Source organism: Trichechus manatus, unplaced genomic scaffold, assembly GCF_000243295.1.
Source record: "Trichechus manatus latirostris isolate Lorelei unplaced genomic scaffold, TriManLat1.0 scaffold00030, whole genome shotgun sequence".
Taxonomy (NCBI): Eukaryota; Metazoa; Chordata; class Mammalia; order Sirenia; family Trichechidae; genus Trichechus; species Trichechus manatus.
Window position 1 is genome coordinate 21841542 of NW_004443966.1, and position 26409 is coordinate 21867950.

Here is a 26409-nt window from a genome sequence, read left to right on the forward strand (position 1 = left end):
TAGAGTCTTTTAGGGTCTTTATGGTGTGAAGGAAAGAGTCCTAGCTGGTAGGTAGTGATAGTGGGGATTCCACGATTTTGTCTTTTCGGTTAGAACAGTGTGTCTTATACCTTAGGCCTTCTTAAAGGGAAGAAATTTCAAGAATCCTCAAATGAGAAACACTCCCTTAAAAAATGAGGTACTTAAGGGGCAGAGACTTGGCTTTGTACCCTTACAGGTCCTTATGATTTTATGGGCATAACTTTTTGATTGTGAAGAATAATATACGCACTATGAGGTGGATTCTAGGTTTTTCAAGCTGAAGAACTAGAATTGTTGTTAATGTAACAAAATATTGGAAATAGCGGAATCATTTTCTTTAAATAAATTTTCATTTACTCTAAAATATCAGTTAATTCTAGGTGGTTGCTCATGAGTCTATGTAAGTTGTGTAAGTATATGTACGTATTATTGGTACTTAACTTCAGTGAAGAAGGTTTTGTTGAACTTCAGTTGTGCTTATGGTGGGTTATCATCAAGACTGAAGTCATACGGTGTTCTAAAAACACCTTTTTTCTGGGTTAGTAGGATAGTAAAGCTTTTGTGAGCTATGATAAGGAAGTTAAACAGCTATGCAGGAGGAAAATTGTGGCTTAGAGCAGCATTAATGAGTACAACGTAACTAACAAGGAAACAGTTTTACATGTGTCTCCTGCCAAATGATTAGAGATAAACTATTGAAATCTGATGATGGTGGTAATGATAGCTAACATTCCAGTGCTTACTACATGCCACACACTACATGCTAAGGACTTTACATGGAGTATCCTAACAGCAGCCTCATTTGGCAGGGAATGTTGTTATGCTTATTTTACAGATGACGGCATTATGGTTTACTGAGTTAAAGTAGCACACCCAAGGTGTGGCAGAGCCAGCGTTAATCCAGATTGTCCCATCATATGCTAGTTTGTGGGGTTAAAACAAAGTGTGGTTTCAAAAGATTTGGAAAGGGAAGGAACTTGGTAGCTAGGTTAGAGTCACTTTCTCTGGAACATACTGATTTTACCCATGGTTAGAACCTGTACCAGCATTTCAACTACACTATTAACTTTGTCTGTTTAAAAAAATTAGGTCATAATGAGGAAGTACAGAAAACAAATGTTAACGGGTTCTCCCTGAAAGTTTGTAATACATTCTTCAGTTCTAATAAGTGTATTCTCATATAATGCCCCCCTTGTTAATGCTTTGGGATCTGTTAGTGGAAGAATAAACATTCCCTAGCTAGAGCGTATCAGAAGTTCATCTAGGTTTCCTTAGGCAACTTTAGTAGACTTTTTAACTCTTATACAGGCTCTTACGATCAGATGGTAGTGGCTGATTGCAGGTAAGTAGTAAAGTTAATTGGTTTGGCAAGATCTTTACATGTTTTTATATCTTGGTATTCTGGTTCAGTTGGCATTCTGTGAGCTGTGATGTGGAAATAAGTATATACCTGAAATACTCTGGCTCAGCATTAAATGCTCTGATAACAGCCACAATTGTTAAAGTTGATTGGTCTAGATTGTTTTGACAGTGCAGTCTAAGAAAGGAACTGTGGAAAGGCAAAAACTAAAAGGGGAAACAATTGTTTATAAAATCCTGCAGATTGTCATAATGGGAATAGAGAGTTCCTCACCAAATTCCAGAATATTAGGGCTTGTAGCTTGAAAATAATTTTGGACAAATGAAAGAAAGGATGTACAATATGGATCTCTTTGTTTTTATGGAGCAGTGTAGCTTTTAAATGTAATTAACGCTAGACCCATGATGATTTGTTAAAGAAGGTTAGGAGTGTTTGAGATACATGACGAAATTTTAAAGCCTATTGGAATAAACAGCCACCAGCCTTTTCTATCAATAGGAGTACCTGAGTGGCGCAGATGGTTAAGCACGCAACTGCTAAACCAAATCCGTTGTTGTCGAGTCAATTCTGACTCATAGTGACCCTGTAGGACAGAGTAGATCTGCCCCATAGGGTTTCCAAGGAGCAGCTGGTGGATTCGAACTGCCTATCTTTTGGTGGGCAACCTGAGCTCTTAACCACTGTGCCACCAGGGCTCAACTCAACTACTAGCACTTACGTGTTGTATTTCTATCATTATGAATGACGGTTTTGACAAATAATGGGTCAGTGGAACATACCTTAAGCTAACAGATTTTTTTTTTCATAGTTTTTCAGTTCACTAGGAAAAAAAGCTAACTTTGTCAGTAAGCAAGTTATGTTATGGTTGGCAGTTCAGACCTACCCAGAGACGCGTAAAAGGCAGACCTGTCGATCTGCTTCCAAAAGGTCACAGCCTTGAAAACCCTATGGAGTGGTTCTACTCTGCACACATAGGGTCACCATGAGTCGGAATTGACTTGACAGCAACTAACAACAAGAAGCCTCTTCTATAAACTGTGCCTTTGTACCGAGGCCAGACAGGATTCTAAATTTGATGGATCATTGCTATGACCCAAGGTCTTGTCTAAAGCAAGTTTAAATCAGTACTTTCTAATAATTAGGTTTTTATTCTGGTTAGTTAGTTAATTGAATACTTAGAAGTCCAGTGTTAGACGAATTACTACTTTTTCTACCCTGTGAGAAAAACCAGTTGGCTACTATGTGTTTTAAGCTCATATTTGTTTTGCTCACTATTTCACTCTTACGCGTTTTAAGCATAATAGGGACTGGAAGAGAAACGGAAGCTTTGTCCATGCTTGTAGCGTTTATAATCTGACACATCTACTTAGGCTGTTGCTTTCCATCTGTATAAGAGCTGATAGTAACACTAAAACACGTGTGGAGTGGAGCGTACCATAAGATCAAGCGCCTTTTTAACACCTTTAAAAGCAACTTCAGAATATGACACCTTCACTAATCATCTTTTACTCATACGTAAATAATCTGTACATACAAATCATATTTGAAAGCAAAATATAACCTTTAAAATTTATTCCTCCTTTTAACAGAAAAACTTATCATACTCCCCTCTGTTGAATGCATATAACTAAAAATTGCTTTGTTATAATAAATATAACACAAATATTAAACAAATATAATGCATCTACTTTGTGCCTGTATTGTTGATAAAATGGTGAAAAAGACAGTGAAGATCACCATTCTCACAAAACTTTCTGGTGGAGAAAGACAGACAATTAAAAATAAACAAGAAAAATACTAGATGGTGATGTGTTACATAGAGAATTAAAATGAGGTGGTGTGATAGCGTAATTGGGTGGCTGCTTTAGGTTGGCAAAGAAGGCTTCTCCAAGGAGATCAGTTTTTTGTTTTCTGTTTTTTTAAAGGAGATCAGATTTAACCTGGAATATAAGAAGGAGCTGGTCTAGGGGTGATTTGGGTGGCATTGGGGAGCATTTTCAAGGCCGAGGGAACATGCCTGTACTTCGCATGTTCAAATTGCTAAAAGGTTTGACTATGCCTTCATGTTCCAGTTTAAAAAAATAAAAGTTTATAATGAAGTGTTTCAACTGTTTTTCCCTCTTGTTGCATATTTTGTATTTTCCAGCACATCTGACACATTTGAGGATACTTTTAAACCTTAATGTTCATCTGACATCCTGGAATTTGTTTCTCTACCTCCTGCATTTCTGTATTGTGAATGACTGTTTTGACAAAGAATGTGTCATTGGAACACACTTAAGCTAACAGATTTTTTTTTCATAGTTGTTTTTCAGTTCACTAGAAAAAAGGCTAACTTTGTCAGTGAACAAGTTATGTTATGATACTAGGAAAGGCATAACTTAGCTTTTAATTTGTCTTTGACAGTTAAGAAAATGAATGTTTCCAGTCTTTATACATTCTCAGTCATCTGTCCACTGACCAAGTGCCTTATGGCTCTGAGTAATCATTAACTGAAAGAACTCATAACATTGGGAACTTGGAATCAGCAGGGTGACCATTTGCAGGAACACTGTTTTTAGTTGCAATTTAAGGACTAGGTTATTTACTAGCTTTCTAGGGTATTTACCATACTTTGAAATATTTTAATGAATTTTATTCTGTAAGACCCAATTCAGTTTAGGTGTCTTTGCAGAAAATTTATTCTATAAAATTTATACTTGCATCAAACAAGTATACCCCAAGAACCATTCTTTCATTAAATGCTTGTTTAATATCTACTCTTGTTTCTGGAGAATATAAAGAATAAAAAGACATAGTCTCTGCTGTCTCACAGTTAATTGGAAGAGGGGACCGGGGAGAGCAGAGAGGGACAGTCAAAATCTTCTAATTCTTCACTGAATTTAATTTCTAGGTGCACCTTCCCCCCAAAAATCACACTTACGGACAGCCTCAATTCTTCCTTTAAAAATGTTATCACCATCTCTTCCTCCTCTCTCCCTGCTTCCCATTTAATAATTTGACATAGTAGTTGAAGAAAAAAGTTGTTTGCATTTACGTATTTGTTTTTGATCTACTAAAAGGGGTTTAATAGTAATTGTTGACATATTATATTTTACATTGTTGCTGCTACTGATTAAACACATAACCCACACATGGACAAACTCTAACATTATAAAACTTAATTACCCCAGGCTCCTACAATAATAACTCATTCTTTTTACAGACAGAATAAGGTCTGAGGAGTAGAAGGTTTAATTCCACCCAGAGGCACCTTGGAAGAAAGGCCTGGCAATCTACTTCTGAAAAAATCAGCCATTCAAAACCCTGTGGAGCACAGTTGTACTCTGACATATGAAGTCACCATGAGTCAGAGTTGGCTCAACATCGACTGTTATATATACTGGTATAGTAGAGTGTGTAAACAGAGGGTCTCAAAGAAAATGCATGTCTGAATTCCGTGCTTCTCAGATGACCCCTGGAGCCCTGCAGTCTGAAAATAGCCAGTTTCCATGCTGTTAAAATAATTTGGCTGTGGCGTTGGTTGATCTTCATTTATTGCAACTTGAACTTTTGGGTCTTTCAAATGGTAGGTGCAAATTGGATTAAATAGAGCAGCTTTGTTAAGCTGGATAAGGAATGAATATAAAAAACTGAATATAGAACAAGTGAAAATAGGGCAGGATTGAGGAGCATGACTGTTGGAATATCATCAAAGTAATAGCAATTTAAAAGGATTGAAATATTTCTCCTTTAAGAATAATGGCAATAATCATGACAGTGAGGTTGGTTTTATTATTGACCAGTTTGGTAAAAAATAGTATTTTAATAACTTCAAAAAAATCATAGTAAGAATACCTTTAATTTCTGAAAGAAGATTTGAATTCTTTGGAGTAGTCTTTTTTTTTCTTTGAAAGTTGATAAGAGAGTGAATAGGCAGTGGACTTGGTAAAGTCTCTGGGGCTGCTAACCGAAAGTTGGAGGTTTGAGTCCACCCAGAAGTGCCTCGGAAGAAAGTCCTGTTGATCTGTTTCCAAAAAATTAGCCATTGAAAATGCTTCGGAGCACAGTTCTGCTTTGACACACATGGGGTCACCATGAGTCAGAGTCAACTATTTCAGTTGGTTTTTGGACTTGGTAAAGGAGTAATCGAGCTTAATTAGATGAACTATTTTAGTAGACTAAGTCAGTATTGAAACAAAGCATGGTTGGGCTAGAGATTATTATGTTAAGTACAGTGCTAAAAGATTATTGTCAAGATGATTTTAAGACACTCTTAATGACATGAGGGTGGAGTTTTAGGAAGCTTTCAGAAATGTATGGTGTAGAACTACCAGTGACTCAGACATCGCAGGAGACAAGTGAGATACATAAAAACTAATATGACTGTACAGGCAACCCATTGAATTAAATGATGAGATGTATACATGAGATGGATTTCTGCTGGGGTTTTTATTTTTCCTCTCTGCTTTCTACTTGAAAGTCTGCTGTGTTAAAGTCTACTAGAGTACACAGTGGTTTCACCCAGTCTTTCTCTTCTTGACTATTTTTCTTCCCAACATTCCGATCACTTCTACTTTACCAATTGATTCTTTGAGGCAAAAATCACTCCAGAGGAGCAGTTCACAAGGCAAGCAAGAATTTGTCAGGTACTGTGGTTTTAGCTGAGTGAAGTTCAGATGGTCACTCATCTTTACGCTGTCCTGATTCTTGCCTGTTGTTATATGAATCACCCACGTCTGCTACATAGCACTGCAAGAAAATCACTTCTGCTTTGCTTTATCTTCACCCAAATGTTCTGTGGGATACTTCCAACTTCACATTTCTAAATTTCCATATAGATACACTTTTGACAACAGAGCTATTTTATCTCCGCAGCTGGTAACAAGTCTGTTTCTAATACTGTAATATTGCCACATTCCAATGGCAGGTTTCACTGTGGTCGATGTACCTCCTTTCATTCCATATTCCTTCTTCCTAAGAAAATGAAGGAATTTATTAGTTTTGAGGATTTTAGCATTTCATCAGTTCATCTGTGTCTTTCACAGAGGATTTGAAAATTACAAAAACAACAACAAAAAATTAGTTCCTAAACTGTAGGAAAAACAATCTTACGAAAGAATGAAATTCTTTACTTTAAAAGAGATTTCACATTCGTGTGTATGTAGAGGAAGGGTAAAGGGATAAAATGAAGTCTCATACTTCTGGAGACCATACACTTCAACAAAATTTTACAAGATAGCTTTATTTTCTTTTTTGTCATGACAGTTTGGTGTATGACAGAAGTACTAGCTCTCCTAGTTTTAAAATTCCATGACTTAATTTGGAGCATGGGCTTATTAAAAGATAAGAAGAGTAGTTTTAAAAATATATATTCTTTCTGTAGTTTCAGATCTCAGTCTTTTCGTTAAATTTCCGCTTTCTTCTTGGTAAAAAGAGTGAATATTTTTAGTATACCGTCCTGGCACAAAGCGCCCTTATAGGCTCAGCTTTTCTTACTGGCGACTGAAGCAGTTCAGCTGCTTCCAAGTTCTACATTTCATCTCCTCTTCTATTCCACCTCCTCCCCGCTTGTCCTCCTCCCACAGCTGCCTTGTTGGCAAAGCCCTGATCTTTTGATAGATCCCAATTCCATCCTGGACCTTGAAAAGAAAGATTTAACTGTGCTCACCTTTTAGCCTTTCTAAAACCTGTGACTCCTGTATTAAAAATCTGAGTGACTACAGAGTCCCTATGCATGCTACCTAGGAGTCACTTATAACCTTCCCTCCATTTACCATACACACTTTACCCTTGCCCATGTTCTTTTGGGTGCTCTCCATACTGATTGTTGAATGTCAGGAAAACATTTGCTTATAGCTGTTTTTAGGTCTTCAGCTGTTTGTAGGACACCTACTTTGTATTTTCAAAGTAACTGCTGTCATTCCATAAATTATTTATTATACAGTTTAAGATATAAGCACTATAGATTTCATTAAAAGAAGAAAATTTTGAAGTTGTCTTCAGTTTAGGAAACATAGCCACTATTTACAAGTGATTTGGTTTATATAGTCTCATGTCAGCAATCAGGCAGTTGTTTCTGCTTTGCTGTATGCACAAGGCTTGCGACTAATAGGTTACTTCTCACTGTATGTAGCCAAAATAGAGTTCTGTTGGAATCTCAGCTCTGCTGTGTGAGTTGGATGTTGACTGGTTTGCAGCCTGGAAAAAGAAACTGCTCTTGAGTCTATTAGAAAAGAATAGGCATCAATTAGTAAAAAAATGTTTACCTTGAGCATCACACCTCTTTAAAGAATTATCTATATGAGATCAAATTGACAGCAGTAACTCTAAAGCATAGATGAGAAGTTTAGGGGGTAGTGAGTCTGAGTTGATGGTAATAAAATAATTTGGGTACAGATAGCAAGAAGGATGACGCAACGTGAAGAATGTAACCGAGATCACTGAGTTGTACCTGTGAAAATTGTTGAATGGGTGTGTTTTGCTATGTATATATTTTCACCCAAAATAAAATAAATACTAAAAAAAAAAAAAAGGCAGCTTTATAAATGGCGTCACCTCCTAGCCTTACGTTGCATTTGTTACACATCTGGTGATATCTGCTGTTGGTTTGGTGTTCTCACAGTCTCGATTTCAGATGAGTGCCTCCATCTGGGTAGACAGTGACAGCACTAGAAGCCTTTCACTTGGCCCATTCCCAGGCAGCACTAGGTGTGATTCTCACAGGAATCTCTTTAGGTTGAAACCTCATTATTTTAAGTCTAAAATGTGAGTGGTTCGTCAGGGTCCTTTGCTTCAGATAAATTATTGAGTGCATACTGTGTATATCTTACCGTTTTATATCATTTTCATTCAGATTTATGTAGGCTAAAATGTCACTTCCTAGAAGCTCAAAAATGGAATTCATTTTAATTCAAGCCTTTTAAAAAACAAATACAGACTTTTACAGTAAGAAAAGCTAAGACTTTAAAGGATGACTAGTGAAGACAAACTGGGGGAAATTTAATTTATATTTAAGATTTCTGCTAATTCACCGTAAGTGCTGAAATTGTTTACTCGTGCAAAATATGTGAGTGTGTGTATACATTAAACCTGTGAAAGCCAGAACCTGTGTAAGGTGAAAACCTGTCAGAGAAGGAAAACTCAAATACTATCCACTAATAGAGAGCTATGGAAAAGTGGTAAGACTGCACCCTGTCAAAGGTGGAAAACTTACAAGACCCGCAAAAATAAGGCAGTCCCGTTGAGTTGTGGCTCTCACAATTTTCAGTGTATATATAAGTGTGTGTGTGTGTGTGTGAGATTGTGTGTATCACATCACATATATAGTTAAAGATAAGTAGTATTTGGTAAGTGTACTAAATAGTCCATGTATTTCTGTAATAAGCACACTCAAACCATTAAACTATTTCTCCTCTTCTTCTCCCTCTCCTGTGCCTCCCTTCATCCCACAGTAGTGTGCCCACAAAGCAAGTATGTCTGTGAACCTTGAGGACCTTTGAACAGATGCAGTTGCTATAAGTGCAGCATTTATATTTACGATACAGTATTGTTTACAAACTAATGTATTCAGACATAATGGCCATCAGGAATTCAATAAGCCGAATTAAGTTGCCACATCATGTTTGAATACTGAACTAAAGAGTGTACATATTGGACTGAGAGAAGCAAAGTAATTACAAACAAAACCTTTTGATAGAAGTGGGAGGATGATTTTAAGGGCAGGGTTAAGATAATGTCTTAGGCTAGGTTCTATAGAGAAGCAAAACCAGTGAAGCTTGTGTATATGTAGAGAGAGGGATTTATCTCAAGGGAATGGCTCACGCAGTTGTAGAGGCTGACAAGTCCCAAGTCCGTGGGTCAGGCATCAGCTGGAGGCTTCTCCTGACTCACGTAGCTTCAGGGGCAGACAGTCCCAGGATTGGCAGGTCAGATGGCAGGCAGCTGGCTCAAGTCCCAAGAACCAGAGGTCAAATGATGACAGTCCGGATGCAGGATCCAGAGCAAGCAAGCTTTGCCAGAACATCCATATATATGTATGTATATATTTATATATATATATATAGGATGCAGACTACACACCCTTGAAGAACCTCCCCTTACAACTGATTGGGCTGATCACATCAGATCACATCATGGAGGATGACTACATCATTACATAACTGCCAAACTACCCATAAAAACCTGTTGCTGTTGAGTCGATTCCGACTCACAGCAACTCTGTAGGTCAGAGTAGAACTGTCCCATAGCGTTTCCAAGGAGCGGTTGGTGGATTAGAACTGCCAGCCTTTTGATTAGCAGCCGAGCTCTTAACTGTTGCACACCACCAGGGCTCCAAACCCATGGCCACTGAGTCAATTCTGACTCATAGCAACACTGTAGGACAGAGTAGAACTGCCCTATAGGGTTTCCAAGGAGTGGCTGGTGCATTCAAACTGCCAGCATTTTGGTTAGCAGCCGAGCTCTTAACCACTGCAGCACCAGCCAACCTACAGCATTATGTAAATACCAAACTGCATCATTACGTAACTGCCAAACCACTAAGAATCGTGGCCCGGCCATGTTGACACACAACCTGAGCTATCACAGATGTGCACTCAATAAATTTTGACTGATACTGCTGTGTGTCAAGCACTGTTGTAAGTGTGGGATGGTGATACAGAGCTGAAAGACAGACAGGCACAGTTTGTGCCCTCAAGACATGTTGAGACATGTATAGCTGTAATTGCAACAGATGTAGTAAATGCTCTGTTGGAGTATGCATGAGGTGATACATGAGTGGATGAGGGGCACCTAATCCAGCCTGAAAGCGTCAAGGATGACTTCCAAGAGATGACAGCTGCATATTGCTGGGCATCAAGGAGTTCTCAGGCAGATAAAGAGAAGGAAGAGCATTCCAGAGAGAACAGCAGAGGTGGGGAAGTGAGAGAGTTTATGGGGAATTTGGGTATAACAGTTTTATCTTGCTCAGGGTGTATGAGGGGTATTGATGAAGTCTGAGGTTGAAAAACAAGGAGGAACAGCTTCAAGGGCCATATTTACCCCATCCTGAGGGTAATGGGGAGCTAAAACGAATTTTGCCTTGATCTGGTTTGTATTTTTATCAAAAATAACTCTGGTAACAATGTAAAGAACATATTATTAAGCGGCAAGGAAGGGTAGAAGTAAGATTTAGTGTGAACAATGATAAAGCCCAAATTAAGACATAAACACTGCAGTGGGGTTGAAGAGAAGCAGAAGTATTCAAATAATGAATAATGTTTTTGGAAATAGACTTACAGGAGTTTGGTGATTGATTACATATAGAAATGGGTCAAGGAGAGAGTATAGGGTAACTCAGGTGTTTGACTAGAGAAATTAGGAATCTGGTGCCTTTTGCTGAGATAGGAATATAAAAGGAAGACAAGATGAAGTGGGAATAGAGGCAGAGAAGATTTGAGGCAGGTTGAGGGTGGGGTGTTTGTGGGACTTCCAGATGGGGGTGTATAGGTCTTGAGACAGTAGCTTTAGTAGAGAGCTATAATGACTAGTGCAGCCATGGCCAGTCTAGCCCAAAGAGATCCTAGCGAATGAGAAAAAAGAACAGGGCGGAAGACAGGACCCTGGAGACGACTACCATTTCAGTCTGGTAAAGAAGAGTCCCTGAAGAGAATGAGAAAGTGAACAGATAGAGAAGTAGGAAGAAAATCAGTGGTGGGACCCCTTGAAAGCCAAAGGAGGAGAGTTTAAAAAGAATAATATATTTTTTAATTACCTCCATTATTCTAGTCTTCTCATTTTTAAAAGTCATGTTATAAAAGAAAAATCAAGTTACTTTCTCAACTTCACATATATGGAATCTTTTTCTTCAAGATCTGACAGTGATTCTAATGTCTTCGTGTATGAAAATACCGATGATGCCCAAGCTTACTGGGTTCCATTGACTTAAGAAATGAACTGAGTTTTTAGGTTCAGAGGAGATGACGACATTTCCAGTATTGTTGTAGAGGCTGTTTTCTAGTTTGAGAATTAATAATTTGTGTATTAAATTTTAAAGATGCTGAAATAATTCTTTTTCTGTGAAAGTCTCTAAGTGCTCTACAAATAGCTCATTAAACCAAATGATGTAATACTTAGCCTGACACTGCATTTGCTCATGTGCATATAAAGCAGAAGGCACTGGGTTGTTAGCATAGAGCTGGTACACTAGGATAGCAAAACTGACCATGATAGAGGAGACAATGCGTGTAAAACTCTGCAGCTGGAGAAGATGCCTGGAGCAGCAGCTGAGATGAGGCATATCTGTTACATGACTTTTTACGTTCAATTTCCTTTTAGGTGCTCTGAAGCCTGGTTATTCAGAGTGTGGCCAAGAACCAGCAGCAGCATCATCACCTGGGAATTTGTTAGAAATACAGAGTCTCAGGCCCCACCCCAAACCTATTCATTCAGACTTTGTAGTTTAATAAGATCCTCACGTGATTCCTATTTATATTAAAGTTTGAGAAGCATTGTTAGATCTAAGGGTTTGTGATGCTATGTGGTGACTGAGCCCTCCCTCTTTACCATTTCATAGTCTTGAAGATTAGGACAGCAAGTTGTTGCTAGTTAATATTATATTTTCTTTCCCTAAGGGAGTAGATAAAGGTTAAAAGTGCAGATGCTAGAGTCAGATTGCCTGGGATAAAATCTTGGCCCGGCCACTTATACAGTTTCTCCAGTTTTTGAGGGCAACTACAGTGAGCAAAGGTTGAGCTACAAATAAGCCTTTGTTATGTGTGTGTGGTTTTTTCATTCTTACTACCAGTATTCTTATTGGATTCATGGGTCTTGGTTCTAACTGAACTGTCAATTATTGAAAAGTTGGTGGAGTTTGGGACACTTTTCTACTTTATCCAGTAAAGAAATGTTCTTAATAATGAATCACAGGGGACTTTCCAGCTTACTGGGAAAAAAAAGTCTACAAATAGATTTAAAAGTGATGGGAAATCTCATTAAATTATAACCTGTGAAGAAATAGTAGGAACATTTTACTGGGCAAGGCTTAGAGACTTTTGCCAGTGCTCTGGTCTTGTTTTCTACAGGGAGCAGCAGGCATTTTATGCTATGTGGGAGCCTATGTCTTCATCACTTATGACGATTATGACCACTTCTTTGAAGATGTGTACACTCTCATTCCTGCTGTAGTGATCATAGCTGTAGGAGCCCTGCTCTTCATTATTGGGCTAATTGGCTGCTGCGCCACAATCCGGGAAAGCCGCTGCGGACTTGCCACAGTAAGTTAGCATCTCACTGAGTGTGTGAAACACAGAAATGTTAATTTGTATGATACTCTTTTTGAATTGAGCATGAAACTCCATAGACTCATTGGCTATTATAATACTTGATAGAATTAACGCTTGTCTTAAATTGCTAATAGTCATCTCTCATAACTTTTTTGTTTTTGTTTTTTAACAAAGAGAGCATTTAGAGCTATTTTTTTCATTTGTGTTTAATTTTTGTCAATATTTCTTTACAGTTTGTCATCATCCTACTCTTGGTTTTTGTCACAGAAGTTGTTGTAGTGGTTTTGGGATACGTTTACAGAGCAAAGGTATGTTGTCTGCTGAATTAAAATAATGCTTTAAAAGGTGGTTTAAGTTTTTCAAGTAAAATAGAATAAATACATTTTATCAATAAACTGCCTTATTTCAGTTTAGATGCTGCTTTAAATATCTAAAGGAGCCCTGGTATCTCAGTGGTTAAGCACCCAGCCACTAACCAGAAAGGTCCGTGGTTTGAACCTGCTAGCTGCTCTGTGAGAAAGATGTGGCAGTCTGCTTCTGTTAAGATTACAGCCTTGGAAACCTGTTAGGGCAGTTCTACTCTGTCCTGTAAGGTCACTATGAGTCGAAATCCACTAAATGGCAGTGAGTTTTGTTTTTTTTTTAAGTCTCATTTAATGTAGCAGAGTGTTAATTCTGCTGCTGTTAACTATAGGTATTTAATATTCTTTAAAGTATCTCAGAATGAGCTACAAATGAATAGTTGGTCAGTTGAGAAGTTTATTCAAATTTCCTCAGCCCGTAAATTTTCCGTCTGAGGAGGAGGAAATACACATTTTCTGATTTCTGTTTTAGAAGAATTAAGTCGAGGAGTTCATTTTTGATTGCCTCTTTTAAAAATGCCTTGGTCCTAGACAAAAAAAAAAGATGAATTTGAATTGTGATCCTACCTTCCCCTCTGTTCTAAGGAATAAGAGACCAGCCACTCCCTTCTTCTTCCTCTTTTCCCTTTCTTGATTATTCTCTTTTTTTCTCTTTCCTTTATATTTTGCCTGCTTTTACTTTCCACCTCCTGGACCACTTAAAGCTAAACAGGCTGCTTTAAATTAATTAACTATCTTAATTATCTAATTAATTATTGTTAATTAATCAGTTAATTATCTAGAACCATGATAAAGGCTTAATAGACTCATTCTCATTTAACTTACTGTTTTAAGTCAAAGGCATGATATACCAACTTAATATTGTAGCCCTTGGTACATAAGATACTATGCCACTGTGCCCAAAAATGCAATGGATTATGTCCTTGCCTATGACCTGCTTATCAGTTTTAGGGTCTTATGACATCACTGGTGTAATTACCAAATGGCTCTAGACATCTTAGAGGAGTAAGGAGAATCGGGTACAAGCAAACTTCGTTAAATGATGCTTGCCCCTTTAGTAATTGGCAGCAAGAAGTTATAGTTTATTTCTGGTCTCCTCTTGACATACATTGAACTGCAGCTTTCTCATAGAAGGCCACTTCTAAGGACTGATTTTTTTTAACCTGCTTTTGCAGGTTTTGCATATTTGGCCAGATCTAAACATTGTGTATGTAAAATGGAAATAATGTTGACATTTGTCCTAAAAGTATCTTGTGAGGGCTTTAAAGTTGTTTTATTTTTACCTCCTTTAGGAAAGGAAAAAAGAATAGATCTGAGAACACGCTGAAAACTTACTTGAAAGAGGAAGGTGGTCCGTTTGTAATTTAGGACATTAATCCCAAGACTCAACTGCTTTCTCCCTCTTGAATACGCTGTTAGCCTACCATCTTGCACACAACCTTCTCTTTGAATGCTTTTAATCCATGTAGTATAATATGCCTGAATTTTTACCTGTTAATCTGAATCTATAGAGAGGCAGGAAGGAAGAAAACGTTTTTCTTACAAGAAATTCACAGAGGCTGGCAACTTGCAAAGATGCCATTTAAGCGTTTTAGCTGGAGCCTTGCCTGATGTTACTTTTTACCAGTATTTTTGAGGAACTAAATCCTTTGTTTTGATTCAGGTGGAAAATGAAGTTGATCGCAGCATTCAGAAAGTGTATAAAACCTACAATGGAACCAATCCTGATGCTGCTAGCCGGGCTATTGATTACGTACAGAGACAGGTGAGCTCTCTTGAGGTGAATTTGTTGTTGAGGGCCAATCACTGTTGGGTCAACGTTAAACTAACTCTGTTATTGCTATGTAAACTAGCCATGTACCTTCACAGCTGTGGTTAGCCTCCTACTGGGTCTTAATATTTTTCCCCAGCCTTCACCCTTGAAAGGTTTTTTTCCATCATCACCTAGTCAAAGCCAGAGAAGAAGCATCCAACTTTTTTTTAATCATCTGACATTTTTTCCCCTAAAAAATAATAATTAGCCAGAGAGGTGATAATGGAAGGAGAGATGTGTACCACAAGAAAGGTGGGAGTCTGGATGGACTCTAGGGCAGGTGGAAGGTCTGTATCTACCTTTAGAAAGCAAGACCAGAAAAGGCAGCAGGCAGAACTGTTTAAAAAAAAATTATGGACACAAAGGTAGAGAGATTAATATATAATAGATCCATGTACCCATAACCTAGCTTCCAAAATTATCATCCTTTGTCAATCTTATTTCATCTATTACCCACCCCTCCTTTTTTTTTTTTTTTGCTAGTTTGTCTTAAAGCAAATCCCAGACATTTCAGATAAAACGTTGTAAACACTTTGTCACTGGAAATAATATTTAACTCAGAACCAATTATTTAACATGTAAGATAATGAAGATTTTTCTTAGCTAGAAACTAGCCATTGCAGGCAATGTGGTTTTCATGTAGAGGTTCTAGAGCAATGTTGCTCAATATAGTAGCCAGTCATGGCTGTTTGAATTAAAATTAAAAATTCAGTTCCTTGGTCATACTAACCATATTTTAAGTGCTCAATGGTGTCGTATGGCTAGTGGCTACCATATTGAATCACACCAATACAGAACATTTCCTTCATTGCAGAAAGCTCTGTTGGACAGCACTGTTCTAGAGTAGCTTTTTTTTAAAGGCCTGTAGTGCATGGAACTCTAAATTTCAACCCAGGGGTGTGTTTTGTGAGCAGTAACATCGCCATTCTCTTTCTGTCTTCCTTTAGCTGCACTGTTGTGGAATTCACAATTACTCAGACTGGGAAAATACAGACTGGTTCAAAGAAACCAAAAACCAGAGCGTCCCTCTTAGCTGCTGCAGAGAGACTGCCAGCAGCTGTAATGGCAGCCTGGCCCACCCCTCTGACCTCTATGCCGAGGTGAGTCAGGTCTCTTGGCCAAGACTTGAGTCTAGCCTAATAACCTGCTTTTCTCTGTGTCTTATCTCTACCTGGAACTTCTTTTCCACCCTCCTTTGCTTTAATGCCATTTTATTTTACTGTAAATTATTTTTAGATGCATTATCTTTTGCTTTAATTACATGTCTAACTTTTGCTGTAATTGTGTGATCTTTTTTCCTCTTTTAGTTTTTGTCAGTAGTAATTTACAACTGCAGGTTTCACTTTTCAAAAAGATTTCTAATGTGGATGACTTTGTGTGTTTCAGGGGTGTGAGGCTCTAGTTGTGAAGAAGTTACAAGAAATTATGATGCATGTTATCTGGGCAGCGCTGGCATTTGCAGCTATTCAGGTAGGCACAGCTAGCCAAAGAGTTATTATCACGGCAGGCTGGTTCTCGGGTGTCAGCCCCAAATGATTTTAATCACCAAGTGCAGTGAATCTTTGTGTGTATAGATACCTTGGAAGTGGTTGAGGTACTACCCACCAGTTTCCAGCATCTTCCATTCCATGTCTCTACACCTAGACCCAGAATGGTCCAAAGATCAGAGCTCTGGAAGGGGAGGGAACGCTTTGCCTTATTTTCTTGCCGTGATTAGTGAGTGGCCTGTTCAAAATACAAACAAACTGTTACCATAATAGATTCTTGGGAGGTATTTTAATAGAACTTAACAGAATTCTAAAAAAGTGTCCTGCTTTGTTTCAGTTTGAAAATGAAAAAGCTTTATTTAAATCTTTTGTGTACTATTTCTACTTTCAGTTCTTGTTTTTCTGTCCTTAAGGGTTTTATATATTTCATATACAGAAATCAAGTACTGGTACCACAACAATATTAGTCTCTTAGACTTCCAGTAAAAACTGAGATTCTAGCCTCTTCTGTATTTATGGACTAATTTGTTTTGGACTGTCAGCCATCAAGAACCCATGACCTCACTTGGCACATCTGAAAGTGTGCATCATTTTTTATAGCTACAAGGAAGTGGTTTCCCAACTCCTACCAGTGAAAACAGTTGTTTTTTTCCCCCTAATACTAGCTTATGCAAAGTAGCTGATAATTGCCTAATCGCTTCTCACTTTATTGGCTCCCAGCCTCCCTACCTCCAAAACACACCCTTATCCCCATCCCTATCTAGAAACAACTGAAGAAAAATTGCTGTTTTCCCATCCAATACAGCTGTCCACATTCCTGGTTTCTCAAATATATACAGTATATTGTATGGATTCTGTTAGAGGAGTCTTACAACTGAGAATAGCCAAGTATCATCAGATCTAATTATCAGAGTGTTGTTATATTAGTTGTTCTTGAAATAGGCTTCAGACCTGTTTTGAAGAAAGTATAGGTACCTTTTAATTGTTAGATAAAGTGAATGTAATTGCTAGTTTAAATGTAAGTTGCTTGGATTGCCTGGTCTTTATGTATTTGAACAGAAGGTAGTGTATTTAATGGGAAATGCCTTTTAAAATGGCAAAAGGGTGATTGTTTACTTTGCTGTTATTCAAACAGCCCTGAAATGATTCATTAAAAAGCCTAGCTCTTTATTTGCTATGGTCTCTGCCCGTCTAAGCATTTACTTTGTGGCTCAGCATAGCAGTAATCTGGTGATCAGCAGGGATGTATTTCATATTTTGATAGTCTATGCAAACACATTCATTTAGCTAAAAATAATGAAACAAGAGGCAGGTCTCTTTTCCCAACTGCAGTCCTGCCTGTGCATTCTTAATGATTTTACATGTGGTAATAAAGCTGCAAGTATTAGTATGCAGCAAGAGAGCTTTGGAACTACTACTGTACGGTGCTTATGATCATGAAATATGTAACGTGTATAGAAGACTGATGAAAATTGTCATTTCAGCTCTGCCCCTCATCTAGTTAAGCTTAATAACCAGCCAGGTGTTTCTTTAGTATTAAATATTTTCCAGTGGTGGTTAATAAATATATTATCTAGTCTCTTAATTAAGTATGTCTGCCGTATGTGTTTTATATTTAAATGGCCCTGACTTAAGTAATAGCCTGATAAAGGTTTTATATTTCTAGTTCAGCAAGGCTAAGTGAGGGACTTAGAACTTTCATGGATTCAAAACCTGGTGGTTTTGAAAATAAGAAAATTTTGATTTTAAGGGAAAAAAAATACATTTGAAATAATAAAAGAATTTTTCCTCATTTGTTTTCTTTTTTAAGAATACCTCTAAATGTTCTGAACTTTTGATATTCAAAATCTGATGCAGATTGGTGACCTAGGTGTGGAAAATCTGAAAAAAGGCAGAAATAACTCAAAGCTCAGTGAGCTTTTGCACTTGTATACCAATACGGAGATGAAAATTTAGAACTCAAAGGATCCTTGCAGATTCTCCAGTCTCTGTCCCCTTTGTTTTAAACGTCACAAAAATGAGGAGGAGCAAGGTAATATGACTTATGACTGGTACACAAATAGTGGCAAACCCAAATCTTGAACCCCAACTCCTTCTGTAATCTTCCTCCAATTACAGTCTAAGAATTAAGACTCTCAGAAGATTAATTCTTACGTTCTGTTATGGAACCTGGCAGTTAATGCTTCAGCGGGATAAAAGTCACAATGTAATAGCATCAAAATATCATTAACACTTCAGGTTCTAAAACTGGGGAACTCTAAGAGTTATAATAGGAAACAGGTTTAAATATTGTCAAAGATTGAAAGACAAGTTCTGGTAGTATTGTGAGTATCAAAACAGTTTTAAGCGTAGTCTCCCCTGATTTTAAGTATGATTTGTGGTACTAACTATTAAGCCATAAAGGTGAATTTAATGAGGAATTTTCTCTTAAGCTTAATTTAGTATAAAAGGCTCTAGTTCGGATATTGACAAACTGTGGGCCTCATGGGCCAAATCCAACCTGCTACCTATACTTGTATGAGCCAGACAAAACTCATTTGTTCATGTATTGTCTGGCCGCTCATGTGCCACCATGGCAGAGTTGAGTAGTTGGAACAGAGACCAAATTTGTCTCTTGGCTAATAGAGCCTGGAATATTTACTATATGGCTCTTTAAGAAAATGTTTGCTCTGGTCTAGTTAAATAATCTAGATTTACGTAGAACCAAATGATCAAGAAAGAAAAAGCTGAAAAATGCTAGTTAATTATTATTGTAGGATTTTTAGATATAGGAGAATGAGGTCTTTAAAACAATATTATGCCTCTCATCTTATTAGCTTATTAAGATATTTCACTGTCTTTGAGAGTAGCCAGTCTCTTAAATTTACAAATGATCAGTTAAGAATTTTGTATTTAAAGGATCTGGTCATAATAATAGAAAAAAATCTAGGTTTTGATTTAGCAAGCTTTTAAGTACCTCTTAGGGGCAGGGCTTTCTGCAAAAGCAATATGGGAAAAATAGGAATTGTCAGTCTTCAGAGTTACATGAAGTTGGCATGTTCTCAAGATGGAGTGATCAAAAACAAGCTTTCATAGAGAACTGCTTCCCAAGACAATGTTGCTTTTTTCTGGCCTGTACACCAGGTGTGAAAGATATTGACATTGCTGTGTCTTTCTTCCTTCTTGGCTACCAGTTATTTATTAAAATGAGTTAAAATACATAAATGAAAAGCACTTCAGATTGGACTCTCAGGTAGGAGTTAAGATCCAGTACCTTGACTCTGATACTCTTTTAGAAAAAAAAGTCTGAGTAATTCTTCTTAAAAACTTCAACCAAAGGATGGGAAACTAATTCTTGATTGTCCCAGAATTTTATTAATTTATTTTTTATCTGGGGTGGGAGGGTAGGGATCCATCTTAATTGTTAAGTTTTGGAAGTTTTTTTTTTTTTTTTTAATTGAGAATACCCATTTGATAAATAAATTTTCCAAATGATACAAGAGTATATTTAGTAAAAGGTAAGTCTCCCTCTCAGTCTTTTTTTTCCCCATAATCTGCTTTGAAAATACCTTCCTTTTACTTTTTATTGTGGTAAAATATATATATGACAAAACATTTGCCATTTCAACCATTTTTACATGTACAGTTCAGTGACATTGTGTTCAAGTTGTGCAACCATCCATTTCCAAATTTTTTAATCGTCCTTAACAGAAACTCAGTGCACCCTTAACAGAAACTCAGTGCCCCTTAGGCAATAACTACCTCCCACTTGCCTCTGGTATCCACTAATAAATTTTGGTTTATGTGTTTGCCTGTTTTAGATATTTCATATAAGTAGGATCATATAAAATATTTGACCTTTCATATCTGACTTATTTCACTCAGTGTGTTTTCAAGGTTCATTCATGTCATAGCATGTATCAGAGCTTTGTTTCTGTGTGTCTCTGAATGGTATTTCATGTATGTATGTACCACATTTTGTTTATCTGCTCATCTGTTGATGGGCATTTAGATTGTTTCCATCTTTTGTCCATTGGCTGCAGCGAACGCTGGTGTACAAATATCTAGCTGAGTGCCTGTTTTCAAATCTTTTGAGTATATTCCTAGGAGTAGAATTGCTGGGTTATGTGGTAGTTCTATGTTTAACCTTTGAGGAACTGCCAAACTATTTTCCACAGCAGCTGCACCATTTTACAGTCCCACCAAAAATGGATGAGGTTTCTAATTTCTCCACCTCCTCTCCAACACTTGTTTTCCATTTTTCTGATAATAGCCATCCTAGCAGGGGTGAAGTTTCTCTCAGTCTTAACCCCTAGTTCTTGAGTCCCTCCCTGCAGAAGTAACCACTGTTAGGAGTTCCCCGTGTATCCTTCCTGAAATAGCTTGTGTTTATTGAAGCATATATTTTTTTATGCAAATAAAAGCTTACAGGATGCAGTTTTCTGCCTTGCTTTTTTTTTTTTTTTTTTTTGAGATAATTGTATATTCACATGCAATTGTAAGAAATAATACAGAGAGATCCCTTGTATACTTTGCCCAGTTTCCCCAGTGTAACATTTTATAAAACTATATTATCACAACTAGGATATTGACATTGATACAATCCACTGATCTCCTTCAGATTTCCCATTTGTGTGTGTGTATGAAATCCTGTACAATTTTACCATATTTGTAGGTCCTGTATCCACCACCACAGTCAAGATACTGAACAGTTCCAGCCCCACAAGGGTCCTGCCTGTTACCCTTGTATAACCACATCTCTCCCCGCCTCGTCTTCCCTTCTTTATACCCTGTGGTGGTTGTTAGGTGCCGTCGAGTTGGTTCTGCCTCATAGCGACCCTAGGTACAACAGAACGAAACACTACCCGATCCCGCACCATCCTCACAATCGTTGCTGTGTTTGAGCCCATTGTTGCAGCCACTGTGTCAGTCCATCTCGTTGAGGGTCTTCCTCTTTTTTGCTGACCCTCTACTCTACCAAGCATGTACCCTGGCAATCACTAATCTATCTTCCATTTCTAAAATTTTGTCATTTCAAAATGTTACATAAATGGAATCCTAAAGCTTGCATCTTGCTTTTTAAAAACAAGTTAATACCTTTGGATATAGATCTGCCTTGTTTATTTCACGACTGCATAATACTCCATTTTATGGGCATACACTGTCTAATCTTCATTAATGAACAGTTATATCGGTCTTGCTATTACAAAAATGCAAGTAGTGAATATCCTCTGTATGCGTGTGCAAAGTCTATTTATAGCAGAAACGAATGGCTGTGAAATTGAGAGGTCAGAGTATATGAATGAATTTTGATAGAGATATTTCCACATTTTTCTCAGAAAAAAAGTGTTTCTGGTATGCAGTTCCAGTTGCCTTATATAAGAATACATATTTCCCCACACTGTCACCTACACAGTGTATTATAGAACGCCAATCCTTGGCAGTTTTTTTTTTTTAATTGCCACTTATCTCTGTTTTTAGTAGTTATTTTTGCAACGGCTGAGTGTTTGGGCTCAGCAAATATTAGTTCTTATGACTTGACTACTATAGGAGAAAATGCCATTACAAGAAATAATGAGCTAAAATATTTGTGTAATATTTCCAAGTTTACTGTTAGAAAATTTCAGTAATCAATGAAATTTCCCTATGGTAAAGCTTTGGAAATGGGCTTGTAATACTCAGTAATGAGGTTTGGACTATCCTAAGTTATTGTGTGGAACTTAACGTTCTTAAACAGACTCATTCCCAAGCATGAGTAGGGTTTTATCAGGCTTATTTAATTGTTTTTAAATCAATACAAGTTGGCTTAATTGAAATTTAAAAAATCAGGGAAGAAATGGTACTTACTTCAGACCCCATTTAGAGAATGCTGACTCCTTCAGTAGAAGTTAACCAACTGAAAGGAATGTGAGGAAGTGGGGATGGAAAGACAGATTTTTCCCCCAACAAATCAGTAATTTCTCAGCTTAGTGTTTTTATTGTTCAGTTTAACATTGCCTGAGAACGTAATTGTGTTTGATTTTGTAGCTGTTCTAAGAATGTTTTGATGTACAATGAACAGAAATGTATTTAGGAATTAGATACTAAACATGTCTAGAATTAAGATATTTCGTACACTTTGAACAATACTCACTTCTAAAATGTTTTCAAGGTGCTTTGCAATAGTTAGCACTCAGCAAGTATTGATATAATGAAACTAAAGAATTTACTCAACTATAAATCCAGAATGGGTAGAATATAGGCTAATGTGAGGGCAGAAATTGGAGCGTGCAACTTTGTACCAACGAGAATTCAGATTGAGGGCATCCTTGTTCTTTGGATGTGTATCTCATTAGTAGTTATCTTCCAGTTCAGACTTGGAGAATCTGTTTATGGCTTGGGTACATTTTGCTGAAATTCGATTGACCCCAGTTTGAACCGAGGACCCTACCTTTTAAAATCAAATAACTGAGGACTCTTGCCTTCAGTGAAAAGTTAGAACATCAAATTACTTGCCCTTATTGAGCCCTTTATACTGTTTATATTTTGTGAGAAGCCAAATCAGAAATTCTAGAACGATTTTCTCTTTAATCCAGCTTAATCCTCTTGCTTATCAAAGATAACATGGCATGACTTTATTACTATTCTAATATTCCACCACAGGGGGATTATGACTTATTAAAATAAAATGGTAAAGGAAGAATGACCTTTAAAAAGTAATATGCATATGTAATACCACAGAGCCAAACCTAGATTTCAAAAATAGTAATTCTGAAGAAACAGAAACCTCCAGGCTCACGATTTTTGGGGGTCAGGATTGGTTTTCCACCCTAGGGCTATTAGTCACTCATGTACTGAATCTCCGTGAAATCCAGATGCCAGAAAAGACCACCCTTAATGAGATCTGTTAAAGTTCCTCAACACACAGAGTGTTGATCATTCCACTCCCTAGACCTTCTCTGCCTAATATGGAAGCTCTTTGCCACATTTATCTAAATTTAATTTAAATAAAATTAAAAATGCAACGCCTTAATTTCACCAGTTACCTTTCAGGTGGTCAGTAGTCACATGTGGCTAGTGGCTACCATACTGGACATTGCAGGTGTAAAGCAGGGAAGCTGAAACTTGGTATTTAGATAATTCCTAAAAAATAACATGTTCATAAGAAATTCCATCTGTTAGGTTGTTACTGCTTTTTTGATGATTTGAGGTCAGTGAACTTTGAAACAGCTCCGTTACCAACATAGAAGTACACACTTGCCATAAGAGGGTTTTCAGCCTTTTTTCCACTGTTTTCTTCCCCACAGCTGCTGGGCATGCTGTGTGCATGCATCGTGTTGTGCAGAAGGAGTAGAGATCCTGCTTATGAGCTCCTCATCACCGGTGGAACCTATGCATAGTAGCAAATTCAAACCTGAGCTTTTTAGTCTTGTTCTGATTTGGAAGGTGGATTGAGCAGGTCTGCTGCTGGTGGCCTCCTGAGTTGTTCTAGTTAAAACACACGTATAGTGGTGGTGGACAGAGCAGCTTGTCTCTTCATTTACCTACCTGCCTACCCTCCCACCTATGACTTTCTTTTCCTTTGTTCTAGTTGATTCTCCACATCCCTAAGTTTTTAAGTACGGTCGGAAATGTTCTAATTTCAGAAACATTTGCAAGTTTGTGTAGTGTGGTAGAATTGAAGGAGGATGTGGGCCTGCTTTTGTTACCTCCAAGCATTAATGGGACTGATTCTGAAGTATCACCAGACCCTTTCAGTCTTCACAATGTAGAATTCTTGGCCAAAGGTTTTGGGAGGGAGGGGGAGGAAGTCAGCTCTCTGGTTCAAGTTAACACCAGGTGGTGCCCCTCATCAGTGTCCTTTTAAAAAATATATACTGTAGTCCAATAAGATAGCAACTGTACAAAATGGCTAAAATAGACTTTAGAATCATATGGTATATATCTTGGTTCATCTTCGAAATCAGAGTCTGATCTTTGAAACTAGTGGTTTTTAATCAAAGCTGACTTTATAGGAAGAGTATAATGTATGTATGCACTACTGTTTTAAAACAATTAGCGTGTGTGTGTTTTTTTATGATTGAGCCCATTCATCATAAGTCTTAAACTCATTTGGAAATAATGTACCCATGTAGACTAGCAAAATAGTATGTAGATGTGATCTCAGTTGTAAATAGAAAAATCTAATTCAATAAACTCTATATCACCCTTCAACAAGTAGTTTTTAATTATTTTGGGGACACTTGAATTCCAGAGCCGCAGTGTAATGTTTTAAAGGTTGGTGTTGTCCGTACTTCATCATGATTTGCATGTGTTTTAACTATATCTGATGCTAAGTTCTAAAGGCCTTAGTATTCAGGAAACCATGGGTGCTTTTCAGTCAGTATATCCTACAAATATGAGCACCTGCTGTGTGCAAGCCTCTGAGGATACAGTGGTGGTGCTATGCTGTTCTTTGTCTTCAAGGAGTTTGGAGTCCCAGTGTAGGAGACATATACAGAAGCAGATAATTTCCATACAGTGCAGTGATTTGTAGTGATCAAAGAATGGGAGCTCATAGGAGCTGTGCTTAACCACAGCTTCCTGGAAGAGATGACTGAGCCTGGAGGTTGAATAGGCTTGTGGGAGAGGTTACAAAGGAGTGTGAAATGGAATAAAGTGGGTAGGGAGCTACAAGTAGCTCCTTGTGCCTGGAGCTCAAAATACAGAGCTGGGAAAAGAAGGTCCCCTAGGGTCCCACGTGGCATCCTGAGGAGCTCAGACTTTACTTGAAGGCAGAGGCAGCCGTTAAAGGATTTGCACATAGTGGTAATGAGACCTTTTGTAGACAGGTCCCTGTGGCTGCAGCATAGAGGATGGATTGGAGAGGGCATTACTAGGCATTGGTTCAATTGTACTCAAGAGAGAGTTTAAGGGCAAGAAGTAGGGTACTGTCGGTGGAGGTGGTGAAGGAGGTGGACTCAGGGTTGGTTTAGATTGGAAAAAACGGCAACATTTAATCATTGATTGGGTGTGGGGCAGGGAGAAGAAGGAATCTAGGATGAGTCTCAGGTTTCTGGCTTGGTTAACTGTGGAAACTTGAGTTAGTTGGGACCAACTACTAACATTAGTAGGGAGCAAGTAGGGACCAGATCTAGGGGCATGAGTTCATACTCAGCTTTGGACCTGTTGATTTTGAGATGCCCTAGTGTCGTGCAAGTCTGTGCTGCCTGAAAATGGAGAAGACGTGGGAAGCACGAGGAAGAAAAACTAACTCCTGTTCAGAAAGTGGAAGTTAACAAAACATTCATGATTTCAGAGAGCTTCAAGGGATTTGATAATGTTGGCACTCACCCATCCCACCCCTTGTCCCTCCCCCCCTGTTGCACAGTTGACAGGAGTGTTTTGCTTGTGCTGCTGACCTTTCACTACTATCATCATTCCCCTCCCTTAACCCTGTTCCCCCCACCCCCCACCCCTATGGCTACCCTGTCATGGGTTGGAGCTGAGGTGGACTATGATGTTGGTTGCCGTCAGCTCTTTCAGCACAGCAGAACTGGGCCCCTAGAGTAGGAAATTGCTTGAAGAAAATACACTAATTGGTATCCTACCCCTTGAACTTACCCAGGAAACTAATTCCACACACTCCTCCTTCATGCATTTCCGTCTGCTTGCCCTGTGCTCTTGTCAGCTGGACCAGATCTGCCATGTTAACAGTGAAGCCAAAAAGACAGAGTGATAGCTCCAGGGCCAGTTTAGCCATTCCAGCTCCTGCCAGCTTCAAACTGTGTGTAGTTCCTAGGACAGTAGTCCTGGAAATGCCCTTTTTCCTAGCCTGGGAACCCCTAGAAAAGGAAACTCGATGTTGGTCAAGGCCATACAAATTCAAGTTCTACCTGCTTAACATCCCCAGGGTCTCTGCCACACAGCAGGTAGCTGAGACCAAGAGTTTGTGCTACCCTGAGACCCTATTCTTTAGAGGGCAAAAGAGCCACTCCTCGCGTCTGAAATGTGATGAATGCACTCTCCGCCTTTCCCAGTGAATCACCTGGGGAACTTTGAAAACTACAGATGCCTAGAGTCCCCAAGATTGTGAAGTAGCCTGGGGTGCCAGTGTGCAGCCAGAACTACTACAGTATCCTATTGCCATTATTTTTCCCTGTTGCTTCTTTGAAATAAAAACTTT

At 38.1% G+C, this 26409-nt stretch overlaps 1 protein-coding gene across 4 annotated transcripts in view; it reads left to right on the forward strand.

The window, feature by feature from the left end:
* The window catches only part of TSPAN3 (tetraspanin 3), a 26131-nt gene extending 1634 nt beyond the window's left edge, over positions 1-24497 (forward strand). The window contains exons 2-8 of one of the 4 annotated variants that reach the window (XM_023729849.1): positions 4587-4949; positions 12424-12615; positions 12858-12932; positions 14650-14751; positions 15747-15899; positions 16186-16269; positions 23552-24458. In XM_023729849.1, coding sequence (XP_023585617.1) covers positions 4947-4949; positions 12424-12615; positions 12858-12932; positions 14650-14751; positions 15747-15899; positions 16186-16269; positions 23552-23644 — 702 coding nt within the window. In that variant the 5' untranslated portion in view covers positions 4587-4946 and the 3' untranslated portion in view covers positions 23645-24458. Of the gene's footprint in view, positions 1-12; positions 4950-12423; positions 12616-12857; positions 12933-14649; positions 14752-15746; positions 15900-16185; positions 16270-23551 lie in introns of those variants that run through there. The other 3 variants (XM_023729848.1, XM_004374767.1, XM_023729850.1) reach the window with 3 other exon arrangements.
* Positions 24498-26409: the final 1912 nt, after the last annotated feature.